This window comes from Styela clava, chromosome 13 (assembly GCF_964204865.1).
Source record: "Styela clava chromosome 13, kaStyClav1.hap1.2, whole genome shotgun sequence".
NCBI lineage: Eukaryota > Metazoa > Chordata > Ascidiacea > Stolidobranchia > Styelidae > Styela > Styela clava.
The window spans coordinates 13,372,906-13,391,055 of record NC_135262.1 but is presented as its reverse complement, the minus strand read 5'-3'; the positions used below and the strand labels follow the sequence as shown (position 1 = coordinate 13,391,055).

At 32.7% G+C, this 18,150-nt stretch overlaps 1 protein-coding gene across 1 annotated transcript; it reads right to left on the bottom strand.

The window, feature by feature from the left end:
* Positions 1-4,902: 4,902 nt before the first annotated feature.
* LOC120332122 (membrane-bound acylglycerophosphatidylinositol O-acyltransferase mboat7-like) lies at positions 4,903-16,955 on the bottom strand. Its single transcript, XM_039399303.2, has 8 exons — positions 16,479-16,955; positions 15,609-15,738; positions 14,465-14,681; positions 13,842-14,043; positions 12,778-12,945; positions 11,566-11,754; positions 10,789-10,947; positions 4,903-9,903 (listed from the first exon to the last, which is right to left on the bottom strand). Exons 1-8 carry the CDS (start codon positions 16,706-16,708, stop codon positions 9,693-9,695), a joined length of 1,506 nt encoding a protein of 501 aa, XP_039255237.2. The 5' UTR covers positions 16,709-16,955; the 3' UTR covers positions 4,903-9,692.
* Between the last annotated feature and the right edge of the window lie 1,195 nt (positions 16,956-18,150).

Sequence of the window (18,150 nt, the reverse complement as noted above, 5' to 3'; positions counted from 1 at the left end):
TTATAATATTTCTATCATCTATGCTAGTGCTGTTACTAAAATATTTAAAATGTAACTCGAAACAAAATATTTTTGAATTTTGGTTTTAAATTTTTAATTTTGGTTTAAAATTTCTCAACTTGACGAATGAAAGTGAAAGTCTATCTCAAAACAATATTAGCAATAAAATTCTTGGTAAACACTTCGATTAACCATAAATAAAAGTACCAATTATGTTTGATCAAACATAATCTGATTCCAGTCTCGTGAAAAATGAAAATCTGATAAAATAACATTTTAGATTTTTAACGGTAAAAATTGAGATAAAATCTCTATTACGTTTCGTCGATTCAGCAAACTTAATGACATTTTTAAAATAATATTTTTCATGATTCTGAACCATGTAGCGGTTTACTCCAATCGAAAGACGTGAACAATATTAACCTTTTCCTATTTTATTGTGAACATTTCAATGCCAACGAAACTTTTCTCCTGTATTCCAGAGGATGACTGCCATTTAATATATTGTTAGTGTTACAGTGCGCTTTCAAGTACGAGTGTATAAGTAATCTATATGGATAAATTACCAAAACTTTCTCTCCCATTAGCGTTTTCAAACTACTTGAGTGTGATAATTGAGGATGTGGTTGTTTAATAAAAAAAGCAGACTAAAAATATCTTCCAATTAGTGTGATGGAAATTTATACGAACACATTCTAACTTGAAGTAATACGTCAATTTATTCTCCATAATTTCATACTTGTATGGTGCTCCATGCGGGTTGAAACAAAAACATTTCATTAAACTGTGGAAGCACATAATTTTCTATGACAATGATTTTCATGTATCAATAATAAAATTGAATAACAAAAAATGTATTATCAGAATTTGTGAAAATGCATTATCGAAGACAAACGTACTATATATATCGACTACTAAAATTCGAGTTTCGGAATATTGTATGAATTACCCGTATTACGAATATAACTTTCATCGATTATTTATATAATATATGAGTACTTTTAGTCTCGACAATTGTACAAGTTACCCCATTCAAATAATATACTCGTATATATATTACAGTTAATATACTAGCATATTTTATTCGGATAATTCATATACTAAAATGGGGCCGTTTATGGTAATACTGCTAAAAACGAACACAAATCCGATTTGAAATCTGGAAAAATCAACATGAAATGTGGCGTTTAATTATCTTAATTAGTTCAATTCTATATTTGTTGAATCTTATTAACTACATATTAGTATAATAGGTTTGATACATTCCCATTTTATGTACGTGTCCTATGGATACTTTATAGTGAACTTTATGATAGATGCTTAATCTATCGCAGTCTCGTCTAACTAAAAACTTGCTAACTAAAGGACTGAGTTTCTTATAGTAAATTCGATTCTAAAATCTTTACCTCAACTTGATCACCTCAAATTTAGAACATAGAACATTTCGACGATGTGGTTTAGTTTTATCAGAGAAGGCATATTTTTCGCTTGAAGGCATATTATGATGATATGTCATCATCAGCCACTCTTAGATTATAAATTAGAAATATGTCGTTTGACTTTGATTATTATATAATCCATTTCATTCGAGCACAGTATGATTGAACTTTAATCTAAAATTCGTGACATTAATATGTGCGATGTGATATTTATTGCTGGTACGAATATGTATGTGTACATATTATGGTACATTATTAGTGAAGTGAAGATACAGGACGCCTGCCGAAGACACACATTTCGGGACCGAACTAGTGAATAAAAATGCTTCCAGGGTACTTAGCGGTGTGAAGAGACCTGGACAGTCGTAGGAAGCTTGGAATTGGTGACAATATTTTGGCGGTTTTTGTGCGTATGTGGTGCGCGTGTATATGGACGGACTAATATGGTTGGGACGGTCGCGGTATGTTTGAATTTTGAAGAAAAACTTATCAATATTTTTTTCATGAGATATATATATATGTTTTTTTCACTCTTTTTCTTGTGTGGGTGTGGTTGCAGTATTGCAGTCTAAAGGTGGATGAGATGGAAGAGTGTACTTCAGAAATTAAGATGGTCATAAAACGCTCATTTCCAACGCTCAAATTGCGTTAACTGTGTTGCATGTACAATAGTTGCTTAAATCAGAGGTCTAGTTTAAAGGATCTCGAATAACAAGGAAACGCTGCTAGCAACCTTAAAAAAATCGTAAACTTTAAAATGTTCGCCTAAATTATATCATAATAGATTATTATGAAGAATTATTAATATTAATAACAAAGCACATTAAAGTTACCTTCGATGGCATCACTTGACCTTAAACTGAACCTGCGTGTGATAAAATGTAATAAATTAGTGAATTACAACCGATAGGTCAAAGATATCGATGGCTAACTTATTTGAACGTCAGTGCTGAGAAACTGGAAGTTAAGATCAAAAAATATTATCTGCAGTTCAATTGCGAGTAAGATGCAGATAAACCGAGCACTCAAGTATGAAAATGACCGATTAAGCATTTCAGACACAATACATGGATCCGGTTAATTCCCCATCCCACTGAACGACTGGAAAGAATATAGAAATCATCTCACAATCAAAATCAAATTAAATAACGTTAAATTAATTCTAAATACATATTTTGACGAGGTTTCAAATAAGTAGTTTAAACGTATCATTATACATTCCGAGAAGTACCGATTACCTTGGACACTAGTTCAAAACAAATGTGCTCAAGTCATAATGGATAGAAAGACAATATATTTCAAGGGTAATGAGCATGAATAACCAAACGGTACCCACATCTACCACCTCGTGAAATATCTTCAACTTGCGATTTTAACGACAAATACTGTCAATACATGTTATGAAGTCAGATTGATCACGAAGAACAACTTTTACGTCCGTGTTTAAATAGCATTCAAGTCTTCGCAACTTCTCTGGATTTCTGTGTTGTCTTTTTGGACCCTGACGCAAGTTCATTAATTGACAACTAAACAAAACAAGGCTATTCTTCTGCAAACGCTGCCATAACTAAAAATATATAACATCGCCACAACTCCTTGGAAATAAACCGGCGAATAAAATTTTGATTGATTAGATTATCAGATAGCTTCAACCTAGTTTCTAAAACGTTCGAATATAGCCGACATAGAATTTAAACAATATATTTGTATACATCGTATTTGTATATATCGTATACATATTAAAGCACTCACAAATGAACTTCAAATAATTTATTAGACATTTATCAACTCAGAAACAAGAACACATCCCCATATTATACAGAAATTGTGGACATTTCCAATGCGTACTGTATAAGCGTACTTGTCACCTTGGCGGACTGTATGGTCAAGAATTGCTGTAGATGGGTAGGTGACATCTTTGGAAGAAATAACTAGTGCGCCATTTTGGACATATAAAATTTACTCGCTCTCTGTGACAAATCAAGGTTTTCGGGACAAAATGCAAAGTTTAAGTTTTGTAATGATATTCATTGAAAAAATTCCAAAGCAAAAGCAGCTTTTTGAACTGATTTTCTAATCAAAATTTGGAGCCATATTCACCAAGTATTACAACAAAAAGTTAATATATGTTTAGAAATCGAAATCATGTTTTCCAATTTTTTTTTTTAATTTGGTTCTTTTGGCTAAGAGCCCTTAAAATAATAATATAAAAAACCGAGAGACCCCACCTATGATAGGAATAATTAGATGAGAAAATGGTTTTCCAATTGTTGTTCACAGTATCTAACAGTTTATCTAACATTTACTGATGAGAAAAAATAAATAAAAATCACATCACACATGAAAAATTAAATAAATCTTGTTTGACAGAGAAAAACTTATCAATATTTTTTTCATGAGATATATATGTTTTTTTCACTCTTTTTCTTGTGTTGGTGTGGTTGCAGTCTAACGGTGGATGAGATGGAAGAGTGTACTTCAGAAATTAAGATGGTCATAAAACGCTCATGTCCAACGCTCAAATTGCGTTAACTGTGTTGCATGTACAATAGTTGCTTAAACCAGAGGCCTAGTTTAAAGGATCTCGAATAACAAGGAAACGTTGCGAACCCCCTAAAAAACGGAAACTATAAAATGTTCGCCTGAATTATATCAAAATAGATTATTATATTGAATTATTAATATTAATAATAAAGCACATTAAAGTTACATTCAATGGCATCACTTGACCTTAAACTGAACCTGCGTGTGATAAAATGTAATATATAAATTAGTGAATTACGACCGATAGGTCAAAGTTATCGATGGCTAACTTATTTGAACGTCAGTGCTGAGAAACTGGAAGTTAGGATCAAAAAATATTATCTGCAGTTCAATTGCGAGTAAGATGCAGATAAACCGAGCACTCAAGTATGAAAATGACCGATTAAGAGTCCAAAAACAATACCTGGATCCGGTTAATTCCCCACCCCACTGAACGACTGCAAAGAATATAGAAATCATCTCGCACTCAAAATCAAATCAAATAACTTTAACAAATGCGCTCAAGTCATAATGGTCAGAAAGACAATGTGTTTCAAGGGTGATGAAAATGAATAACCAAACGGTATCCACATCCACTACCTCGTGAAATATCTTCAACTTGCGATTTTAACGACAAAGACTGTCAATACATGTTATGAAGTCAGATTGATCACGAAAAACAACTTTTACGTCGCATGTTTAAATAGTATTTAAGTCTTCGCAGCTTCTCTGTATTTCTGTGTTGCCATTCTTGGACCGTGACGCAAGTTCATCAATTGACAACTTAAAGAAACAAGGCTAATCTCCTGCAAACGTTGCCATAACTAAAAATATATAACATCGCCACAAATCCTTGGAAATAAACCGGCAAATAATATTTTGATTGATTAGATTATCAGATCTTCAACCTAGTTTCTAAAACGTTCGAATATAGCCGACATGGAATTTAAACAATATATTTCTATAATACATTGTATACATATTAAAGCACTCACAAATGACCTTTCAATAATTTATTACACATTTATCAACTCAGGCACAAGAACACATTCCCATATTATACAGAAATGATGGACATTTCCAATGCGTACTGTATAAGCGCACTTGTCACCTTGGCGGACTGTATGGTAGGGAATTGCTGTAGATGGGTAGGTGACATCTTTAGAACGAATAACTAGTGCGCCATTTTGTTAAGACATATAAAATTTACTCGCTCTCTGTGACAAATCAAGGTTTTCGAGACAAAATGCAAAGTCTAAGTTTTAAAATGATATTCATCGAAAAAATTCCAAAGCAAAAGCAGCTTTTTGAACTGATTTACTAATCAAAATTTGAAGCCATATTCACCAAACAAAAGTTAATATATGTTTAGAAATAGAAATCATGTTTTCCTCATTTTTATTTTAAGTTTGGTCCTTTTGGCTTAGAACCCTTAAAATAATGAAAAATCTCCGAGAAATCCCACCTATAATAGGAATAATGAGATCAGAAAAATCGTTTTTCAAATGAAGTTCACAGTATTTATCTAACATTCACTGATGAGAAAAAAAATAAAAATCACACCACACATGAAAAATTAAACAAATCTTGTTTGACAAGACGACCTAATATGCAACAAAAAAAAATTTTACGTCATAAAGGATGAGTTTCTAAAGTAGCATAGACCATAGGTTTGCTCTGTGAGAGAAACCTGAGGGCTCCGTGAGATATTCGTTCACTATTAAAATACTGAATATTTTGTAAATACAAAGCAGCAAATACATCTGAGTCATTAGATGAAGTCATTTTAGTTTATTGAACATTAATCGATAAATTAAGTGTTTTATTACTCAGCTCCATCACACCAAAAGTTTGAAAACCCATGAAATAGATGAATTCAATTCTGAAAAAATAGCTAGATCAATTTAAGTTTAAACCCATGCATGGCCAAAATTCAACAATTCACTATTCCAAATACCCTATGAAACAATTCCGTATTATCTTTATTCTCCATTGATCTATGTCAGGGGTCGGCAACCTTTCGTCGCTCGCGGGCCAAAATTAAGGGTTGCAAGTCATTGGCGGGCCGCACATATTTTCAGAAAGCTGAAAACCGAACGGATGATACTTTTTATAATAAAAATTAAGCGGTGATACATCGCATTGCATCTCAAAAAATTCCAGTTGAATATTTTCGCAACCATTGAACATTTACACTTAACATCAACTTTTCGACATTTTGTTGCCATTTGTCTAATTATAATGAAATTATAGGCTCATTAAACGAGTAATTGTGAATTTTATACTTGTTAGATTATATTATAATTTAGTCTACACATGTCTTGCAATAAATTCTGTTACGTAAAGAATATAATCGTAAAAACACCTGTTTTGTTACTATAATTCAGTGAGGTGTCGCGAGCCGGATTATGTTACTCCGCGGGCCGTAGGTTGCCGACCCCTGATCTATGTTTAACAGAAAAATTGAAATAATCCTAAATTTATAAAAAAATTATTCATGCTGATTGCTGATACATATCCCGTAACTATGTTATGAACATACTTGAATATAATAGTTGAATGAACTTTGTATTAAATATAAATAATTTCAAATAGTGTTGAATATTCAATTTGTTTTGAACTTACAGAAAGAAACATGCATACTACATGCTGAAAATAGGATCACAAATTTTAATATTTTGTTTAAAATCCAAAAACTCATTTTAATTGTTCATATTCATTTATGAATTTTGTCGTTTTACACGAATAGATTATATGAACTCATGCTTGATAACACAATCAAACTATATTCCCCTATATTTTTACGAAAATTTGCTCAATGCAGGGTCACAAAGACTCACTCGGAGAGGAATGAGATTCATCTCTGAGTGCACACTCACTCATAGAGGAATGAGACTCATCTCAGAGTACACACTCACTCGGAGAGGAATGAGACTCATCTATGAGTGCACACTCACTCTGAGAGGAATGAGACTCATCTCTGAATGCTCACTCACTCTGTGAGGAATGAGACTCATCTCTGAGTAACACACTCACTCGGAGAGGAATGAGACTCATCCCTGGGTAAAGTTACGAGCAACCATGGTAACGCCAATAGCTCCTGAAAGTACATATATACATAGAAGTAAAATCTTTGCTGTTCCAGAAACTCAAAAGCGAAAATTCCCAATGAGAGAAAAATGGCGAAATAATATTAAGCAAACACTAAAATATGACCTTTTCACCTAAAAAATGACTAAAATCTATGCACAGTGAAAAATAAAAATAAACACTACTCAAAATTGTGCAAAATAGTTCATTTTTTGTATGTTTGATAAAATGATAAGGAATAATAAATCGTATTTATTCTGAAATATTACACATGGCTAGTCACAAGAAGTTGCATCTTATATTCATGGCACACAGTAAAAGTAGCATATTTGCAATTACACAGACTTGCAGCTCTTTAAATATTTGACAAAAAAATTGGACCATTATAATTTTGAAGTAGTATATTCATAGCTTATGCGAATAATATTTTTCAACCTCTTTTCTAATATAATCCTTCATGGCAGTTTAATAGTGAATTGTTCATGAATGATCAAAATGTCAATATGGTTTATGTCACAGTGGGCAAGCCCAACCACCAAGTGTAAACATACTCTTTATGGCAGTTCGTTATAATTATTTTCTAACGTATCTGAATTTAATCTGAAAATGTTATAGTCTGTTGCATTTCAGAGGATATATACGATTTATGAAGGTGGCAAATTAAAAGATAGCCAATACTTTAAATCAGTGGTTCCCAAACCACAGCCCGCGGGCCAATTACAGGCCCGCGTAACGATTCAATATGGCCTGGAAATAGTTCAACTCTGTTTTTACAACGCCAATTGTTACGTTATTATCACAGTTTAAGCTTGTGTAATGTTCGTACAGTCCAATATTACCGGTATCTTAATTATACGTACAAGCATCGGTCCCTTGTGGGCGCTTCCCTTTGCCGGCCCGCGAATACCTTCTGCTCCTAATTTTGCCCACGGTCAATCAACTTTGGGAACCACTGCTTCAAATAATAAAATTCCCATAATAAGACAAGATTATTACATCATAAATAACCACGTTAAAAAAACTGAGGAACTAGATTGGTAGAATTATCTTGATGACCTACAGGGGCCAAAATCCAATACTCTACTGTTCGTATATATTATATTCTATAATAAAATTTTATGATTTTGAATATATTTGAAAATATAATTGAATTGTAGTAGAAGAAATCAATGCATGTTCATAAGTTGAATTTGGAAATGCGGAAAAGTTGAAATTAACGGTGATTTGATTGTTTTTCTATTTTTACAGCATTCAGAAATTTTTGGTGGCGTTTTTGGTTATACTTCATCAAATGCTAAAAATGATACTTTTTCAAATCAAATTATTCTTTAAATTGTGAATCAAAAAATTTTTATATAGGTATATAACTGCGAACAGATTCAACAATACGATTCCTTATGGACATTGCAGCCCGCCACACAAAATTTCAATGATGAAATACCTAAACTTGGAACTTTGATACCATCAGCAGATAATCAGATTTAAACTGTGGAAAAATTATTATGAAAGAACAGCAATAAATAATTTTGTTATGGCACTATGTTTTTTTTTATGGCAGTGAAAAAATTATTGTCCTAATAGCAAAATTAGGTTGCCCAAAATATGTTAATCTATCAATTTTTGGGCAAAAATTAATTATTTCATACTTTACGCATATTATTTTGATGTACGTATGTATACTCACCTATTCACTAGAGTCAAATTATAATAAAAAATGAAAAAGAACGTTTACAGATGGTATTAGTACGATCAAAAAAAATATACACAGCAGAAATATAGCACAGTAATTAAATAATAAATAAGCAGAACTAATTAATTAAAAAGAAATTAAACATTTAAACAAACAACAATGAACTAACACATTTACAGCGATAAATAATACAAAAAAAATCAAATAAAATGAACTAAAAATTTGAAGTTGTCGTCACCTTTCATTACATGTGCACATCCACACAGAAATTCCCCAGAATATTGTGCACACAAATCCGCAGTTGACAAGGATTAATAAATATTAAGTAATGATTTCGCAGCACAATAAATATCATAAGTAAATAATAGCTTCCCTATTATTAAACTGTACCTATAGAAGATAACACTACTCAATATATATAGTAATAGCATTTTGTGTCATACAACCTTCTAATACTAAAGTATTCCTGAAAGTTGTTCCTAACATGTTGTTGAAATAATTTTTAATTACATTACAAAAGTATGATAACAGTGACAGAAACTACTATTTTCGCAGCCAAAAACATGATTTATGCCAAATTTTACCCTTTTTCTGCTTTCACTGTGTAAAATTTAGCATATAGCATGATTTTGTTTTATAACATTTCAAATTCGTGTGGGCAAAATGATTCTTGCTACAACATCCTTGCCACCAACGCGTGAGTCTACAAAGAGAAACGAGCTAGTAAAGTAATCCATAAACTATGATCTTACTGGAGAATATGTCCATTAAGATAAATCAAAATCGAAATATATTTGAACTCTGGATTTTAGAATAACAAACTATTCGACCATTGATACCTATACCCGTTACATTACTCCCAAACATTAAGATATTCGCTTTAAAATATTCTTTTTTAAATGAAATAATTTAATTTACATAAATTACTGGTATAATACAATTAGTCCATATTATTCAGTCTTCTCTCTTTTTACTGTTTCTTTTGGAATCATTGAGAACACCACACTGGTGATTACACTCAATATAATAGACGCCGTAGCCACACCATAGATTCCATAATACACTGAAGCTAGGTATCTCATAACATCTGAATAACTTGATAATGAAAATGTCGTCATAAATGATCCAATTCCAACTGCTTTGTATAGTAGATAATGTACTCTGCATGAAAATAGAAAAAATTATTGAAGTTTCTGTAATGATTAGTGTTCAGAGCACAATGGGACACTTTATACAAAAATTTGCTCAAGGAAATGGCATACACTCTAATTCACCGTGAAGAGCTACTAAAACCATACAGGTTTATGGTGATGCATTATGTCAATGATCGGAAAACAGCAAGTGATGATGAATTCCACTTGACTGAAAATCTTGGGTTAAACTTTTGCTGTAAAATGCATGTAACGAGAATTTACAAAAGTAAAACTATATAATCAATATTATGACTACCGGAAAATATTTGTAAAATTAAATTAGTATAAATTAATCAGGTTTAGAATATAATAATAAAAGAATTTAATCTTGATGCAAAAAACTTAACTTTGAGTTATCTAGGGGTGTCCTTTGAGTTATCTAGGGTGTTGTTTCATACACAATGATCAACGACTACATAAAATTAAATGGACTGTAATGCATTTATTCTTGTTTTTCATTTGTTGGCTTTTTTAGTATTTCTAAAAGTGATGCATTAAACAACTGGTAAAGATGAGTTCAAAGTGAAACTAGGCGTTTCTATGGAAGATCGGTGGATCAACAAGTAGGGCTAGGCATTCCGAATCGAATAGCAAATCGGTTCAGATGAGCATTCCGAATCGTCGCCATATTGTTTTCTTTAATTTTGTCCGCAATAGGGCGTGTCGTATCCTTCAATTTTTTTATCAAAGGCATATTTTTAAAATGCAATTCTGGAATATATGATTCTTTCCTTTCTATGGGTTATTGATGAAACAAGTTTTGTATTGTAAGTGAACACTCAGTGAACTGTTGGAGTGATAGACATCCACATATATGTTTTTTTAAACCTTCAATTCAAGTATGTCGACTTACAAATCAAATACCACTCTGGCATTCTTGTTCAGTCTTGCCCCAACTTGACTCAGCAATAAGAATTCCGCAAATGCTACATATGTCATTCCAACAAAAGAGAAGTAATATCCTGCCTTAAATCCATGCCATACTGCAGACACAATAGCAACTGCTAACCATCTGTAATACAAATAGTAAATTAGTTGAAAAAAAATGGGAACATTGTTCTGTTGTGTGTAATCAAAGTATTGGAATTATTCAGCTAATAATGGCCATTTTTCGCCGTCAGCAAGGTGTTTCGTTTCCGAGGAAAATCTTCATACGATTTTTTTGCTCTTTGCCACATGTTGTCATAACAAATAAATAGAATTGGCATTTCAATTGTTTGTTATCTTCTATGCGAGCGAGTGGTGATCATTGTTTCGACATTCTTACACAGTTGCTGTCACTTCCTTACACTTAATTTACGCACATTCATTTCCAGATATATCGAAAAATTGAGAATTATATAAAGCGTAATTATTAATCAAACAAACTGACTTTTGGAAAGCCGCCCTGCAAGCTTTTACCCAAGCCAATCCTGTGCCACACTATCGGTACTGAACTTTGCGAACTAAAGGAACATTAAAATTTCATGAAATATTGTGTAAATTGAAATGAAGCGTGTTAGACAAGATTTAGAATACTTTATGAAATGAATGGTCATTTTAATAGGGAGTAATATTGAAAATGGTGCCGGTTCACGCGTCTCGCATAGACCCAACCTAGCTTTCAGCCTTTCAATTTCTATTTTCATACCTTATAAACACTGGTTTTCCAGAGAATAATTTGCTTGCATAAATGAAATGTGCCAACCACCATTGCACAGTACAATTCCACCACCGAAATGTTTTAGCGTACGTTTTGGCAGTTAAACCTTGTACAATATACACATTTCTGGTTGATTCAAAACTATACTGTAGTCCTCTGGCAATTTTTTTGCCCCATCTGTAATTATAAAAGAGTAATTAAAAATTAGAGTTATCAAAACGATAAAAAACTTCTCGCTTCGGAAGTATGTGTACCAATATGGAGGTAACTAATTTTGTTCTCCTATTTTACATCAAGTTGTGTGAAGGGACTGAAACCTATGCACAGGGGAATATTCACTTGGCTAACACAGACAGTCCCCGAACTCGTAATAGAACTAAAATAAAGAAAATCGGAATAAAAACTAACTCTTACATGATACACACACTACGAGAGTACAGAAGGTGAAAACTTTATTCACCATCGTCTTGAATGCCATTTTATCTAGTGAAACACAAATGCCAAATATAGGAGCTTTAGGATGGCCAGACTGTTTGTGGTTAGTGGTAAACATATTCGAAAATTTTGATTTAGGTTTATGTAAATATATATACCATATATATGATTGCTATACAAGAGTCCTGACACTAACACAAATGTATTTCAGTAAAGTTTCGTCTGACAAAAATCAGACAAGCAGTTTACAACAATGACGTGGTAAGAACAATCATGCGGTTTAAATATGGCGATAAATAAATTTGTTCAAAATTGAATTCTCAGATTAATGGTTTACAACAGATAAGAATATGATAAGCTGTGTATATATAAATATCGGTCAATACATGTTTATCACATTCTTTGGAGATATTGTGAACAAATAGATACCCTTTAGAGCTGAAGTATTACTATAAGTTACCATAGTTCAAAAAATCAAAAATGACGTTTTTTGTAATTCTTTAAATAGCACATATATCCATCTCTTACAAACAAGGCAATAATTATACCAGCTAAACAACAGATATAAAGATGGCGGAAATGTATTTTATTAAATATGAGATTGCTCATTTATCAAAATAAGGTGAATCAGATTGATTTGCTAAAATTATTTGATTGCTCATAAAATGCTAATTTTCAAGTCCGTCACAATAAAAAAAATGATGATATCGTTGTGTAGGTAACTGATGACGCTTTTGAACGGAAAAAGCTTATTCATTGACTTACATGTCATCATTTCCATCATGAAAATTTGTTGGTCCTCTACCAGGTTCTGGCTTCATCGTCTCTGGGTAAACACCAAGACCAGACATGGCAAATCCAAATTCGGATAAAAACCAAATCACTCCATATCTTGACATTCCTATGGCTCCGATTGGTAGGACATAAAAAAATCTGAAATAAAAAAATATCATTTGTAAATATCCGAGAAGTATACATAATCAAATTTAGCAAAAATCATGATTCTGCAAATGAATTCATTTAAACAATTTCGATCCCAAATTAACCATATACAGAATACAAAAATATCCAAATACGCAAAACACTACATACAACTGTAGTTGGAAATGTGTATTCAAAGCTTCCTACATTGTTCTGCCTACTCGGAAAAATCTCTTTCTGCCGACCATAAGAGAAATACATGGCATATATTCAGCAAACTAGCAAGCAAACATTTCCTGTCTGGTTTGAGCAGGCAATTGATAATGTTGTTAACTTGTTGTTACGTGCTAAACAGTGTGACTCATTTATATGCCTAGACACTGAACTTCAACTTAAAATATCAAATAATTTAATCCTTCAAATTGGCTCAAAAGCAGATAATACAGTGAATGAAAACTATAGCAGAGATGCCAGAAAAATTATTTTAATGACAGATATTCTATGAAATAAGTATAATTCTTTTATGACATTTGCCAATTTTGAATTCCTCTCTGCATATATTAAAAAAGATTATTCATTTCTTTCAAGGAAGTTTGCTCAAGGCGGAGTCACTCAAAAGGTAAGGAAGACTAATGGCTGGGGACAGACAGCCACAGAAACCACTGGTTAGAGCCTCAAGCAACAGCAAACGCTGTTTTACAAGAGTCAATATGAACAGACAGCATCTGAATAGTAATGAAGTACATGCCAAACCAGTAGATTTTGGCGCTCCTGAAAACATTAGGTTCATGCAAATCAGTGGCAATTAGCACAGGGCCATGTTTGGAGCGAAAAGCGTAAAATAAAGAGCACATAAAATAGGAATATCTAACCATGTGGATAATACCGTCTAGTTTCAACATACCAACCTATAAAAAAATGATCTCTCATAAAATTCATCAGATTTCATTTCTTTGACTCCAAATAACATTCCACCACCAACAGAAACAATGATAAGCATCGTTAATATACTCAGACGAGAGATAATGTGATCAACAGCAGGTAGCGGCTTCGATATATGTTGAGGCAGAAAGATCATATCATGATAAGTGCGATAACGATAAAATGGACCTAAAAAAGAAGTTATTAATAATAATTAAAATAAGTCTAATCATTGAAGGGACACAGAGGTGTCACTATGAACAATCGGATAATAACAATAAATCAGGTAGGCCTATGCAATGCCGAAAAAAAAAAGATTCTGATCCTCCCAAAAATATTTAGATAAAAAATAATCATGATTCACATAAATTTGTTTATACAGTTTATGTGCATACAGATCCACTAGTGTAAGGCATAGGATAAAAAAGAGAGTTAGTATGACGCAACTCTAACTGATAGTTACGACATCATACACCCCCTTAACTTGATTGTGAAATGACCGCTATTCATTATAAAAAATATATTGCAGAACAATAATTGAAAATTCTCTTTCTACACAAGCAAAATACATTTGAGCAAACTTTACTGATTATTCAGAAAGATATTATACCTGTTCCAATGCCCAAGAAGCAGTACATGTAGCAGAAAATATCAAAATATGATGGCTCCTCATTCAATGGGAATGTTTTGTGTTTGTCCATTGTAGTAATATTGTTGTGATTATTAGTGAATCCATTTCCCACGCCATTAGAATGACCATTAGCATGGGCGTTTTCATTTGCTTGTCTTCTTCGAAAATCATCAACCTCATATGCAACGCAAATCATCTGAAAGGAATTGAAATTACGATTATTAGAAAATTTGGTTTGACTCAAAATTTCGCTAGCAGTTTTTTTTATTTCATGATGTATATGGCAGGGGTTCCCAAAACTTTTTTATATGTGCGGCGCCAAATTATCAGGGAAAAACTCACAGCGCTTGCTTTTAAATAAAGCATAATTTTGTGATCGTTAATGTGTATTGTATGCTTTGTAAACACGTAGGCCTAATAAACGAAGGCAATGTCAACTCTTCTTCCTCATCTCTGCCTGATTTCCTCTAAAATATTAAAAAAATCACTTATGTTTGCTAAACTGTGTTTAGCTGATAATAAATAAACTGCAGCTCGCGAAATTATTGTCTCTATTGTTACGAAACAATAGAGACAGACACTACGTAACAGGAAGTAAATGACCTAAAAAAGTAAAATGAATTTATTGATTTATATACACATCATTTAAAATAAGAAACAATAATACATTTATAATAAATACAATATGTAAAATATTCAATCATACATTAGTTATGTTTAACACGACTCTGGGCAGTGGGCACACTCGGCGGCAAATCATTTTGAGCCATTTTGAGAACCGCTGACGTATGGGTTTATTTATGTCTTTTACTCTGTATAAGTAGACACTGCTAGGTAAGTAGCTACAATTTAAATGGATCTGGATCTCTCCAGTTTTTCAGGATTGACAGTGTACTTCATTATAGCCTAGATAAAGTCTGAAGGTAATGTGTGTGAGGTTCAAACCCTGGAATTTGATCAGTGAGACTGACATAGTCAAGTGTAATGATTTAACCACTTGACCAAAAAGTAATTTTTTCAATAATTACAGTAGTTTTTGGTAGAAGTAGAAAAAAAAGGTCAAATTTTCCAAATTATTATCAAGTATATAAGCACAAACATTATTATAATCACTTATAATTACCTTTATAGTTAAAACTAGCTGAATCCCATTTGCTAAATTTCTGTCGTCTCTCCATGAAGTAAAGAACGAAGACAAACAGAAGAATATTCGATATAGAAATGAGAAAAGGAAAACCATTTTTGGCATGCTCCTGAAAAATAAAATAGAATATTGAGATGGATAATTACTTTTATGTGTATCAATGTGATTCACTTATCATTCACATTGTTGAAATTGGCATGTGATTATTTAATTGGATTATCGAACAAATGATTAGACAAGTTATTAGATTAGTGCAAGTTGTTATATATTCTTTGCTCTAGAACAGATAATTTTATAATGGACAACCTTCTATATACAGTAGGGCAGAAGCGGGCAACCTACGGCCCGTGGGCCATGTCCGGTCCGCTGAGTGAAATAATCCGACACACAATGCTTTAGTGAAATTTAGTGCAAAACAGCGTTGGATAATTTTAACCCTAATTTAACATTACACAGAACAAGGGCAGAAGGGGATAACTAAAGTTAGTGATGCCAATTTAGAAAATGTTCTATTGTTGGTTTCATCCAGTACGGTATGTCACCTGATGCCGAAAAGCTATCTAGCGTAATGCAACAACAAGTGTCACATTAAAAGGCCTATCATTTGTAAATTTTTTAACTTCCTTAAAAAAATATATGCGGCCCGCCAAAATTTGCAATCCTTAATTTTGGCCCGTGAGCAACAAAAGGTTACTGACCCCTGCAGTAGGGCACAGTTCTCTGATTCCAAGATGTCCCGATATTTGGTTCAATAAAACAAACACTCTACACAGCTATAGGCTATATCATTACGGTCTGACGTACCTACGTGCAACAACAATATTCAAAATTAAAGATAAATTTCCTCACCTATTCGAGCATTGTTTAATAAGCAAGGTGCCTATTATGATAGTTATCAACGAATGCAAAACCTCTGCTCCACAGAAAGCGCTGACGATCGTAAATCCGACGAGGAAAGTGAAAAGTTTTTTGGTCTCGACATTCTTTATTTTTCTAGTGAACCCTCCCAAAAATATGGATACAGCTACTACAGCGATATATGCATAATCCCTGTCGATAAACTCGGACAACGGTATCATCTTTATAGTGGTAATATCTCAGAGTAAATACTGAAATACGACCGAACGACGGTCAGACAGACACGCGAAGCTGCAGTCGCACGCGCTGGATGATCAATAACTTGGAAAAAGCAAATGTTTAAGATTGAAAACAGCTGATGTCACGCCTAAATGAACACACATTCTTCTTCAGTTTCAATAAATAACAAGTCATCATGAGTAAAGTTATTGAATGTTTACTTAGCAAAGTCAAGCTGACCTAAAACACTAGGGTTCTACATTTAAATCACACTAGCCAATGATCAAAATTGAAATGAATATGATGTGGTAAATAAAAGCATTTAGAACAGTTGCAATTCCTAATTTATCTCAGAATAATAATGAATTGCGTCTTTTATCCTCCTGAACGCATAAGGTACATTTGCAAACATAAGACCACTGCTCAAATGCGTGAACATCTAGATGAAATATCAAAAAGTGAGTAACAATAAAACAGAAGTCCGGGTAAAAGTGCAGTTTATTTCGGTTTTCCGTTACAACAAGACAAAGATCATTCAAAAGAAATGACTGGCTAACTAATCTGAAACACGATATGGACTGGTATGGTGGCTCATCGTTTTCACGCGTAAAATTGGATAAAAAAAATATAAAATAAAATAAAAAACTTAAAATAAAAGTGAAATAAAAAAAATAGTTGTGAAAAAACATAAAAAAAATAAAATGAAACAAGAAAAAATTCGAAAAAAAAAAACTAAAAACAAAAACGAAAATAAACACGAAATAAGAAAAAAGCGAAAAAAAAAATTTGAAAAAAAAAAAAAACGTGAATAAAAAGAAAATAAAAAGGTTGACAACGATGGGCCGCCTCGTGGCCCATCGTTGTCACGCGTTTTTATTTTGAGAAAATTTGCTTCTGCTTGGGACCAACGTTGTCATACATAATTCTACGCGCACAAACGGTGTTCGCTGGGTTTCTAACTCCCTACTGATTTTTTTGAGCAATATTCAATAAATACAAAACGAAAAGATTCTATAAATTCTCCATGCTACAAGTTCAACTAGAAGTAATATATTTATAATAATGATAAGAGGATATAGAATCAAGTACGAAAATTCGGGAAATTTGTTTTTACGTGTAGAAGGTAATTGAATTGGAGAATGCTGCTCAACTGCTCAGTTGTTAGGGTACTCTTGCGATACCGGTACCGTCTGACCGTCCACTCATGCAATCACTCATGAAACGAATGGGAAATACGGATAGTCTAGCTAGTAGAATATAGTGAATCGAAGGATGGATTGAGCGCAGCCAGTTACAGGTTGTACGTAATATTAATTACCAGCATGGTACCGGTTATTGTAATTGTCATGAAGGTAAGGTGCCGGTAACCTACCATGAATTAAATGTGAATAATTCACATAGCACAGACTTGAATTCATAGAAAAGGACTGTGTGCATGAAGTAG

Coding starts and splice junctions, on each gene's coding strand:
- LOC120332122 (XM_039399303.2), bottom strand. CDS start 16,708: ATGATACCGTTGTCCGAGTTTATCGACAGGGATTATGCATATATCGCT. Junction 15,739..16,478: donor ATTAAACAATGCTCGAATAG/GTGAGGAAATTT, acceptor TTTATTTTTCAG/GAGCATGCCAAAAATGGTTT. Junction 12,946..13,841: donor GAGAGATCATTTTTTTATAG/GTTGGTATGTTG, acceptor TTTTTATTTCAG/ATTTTTTTATGTCCTACCAA.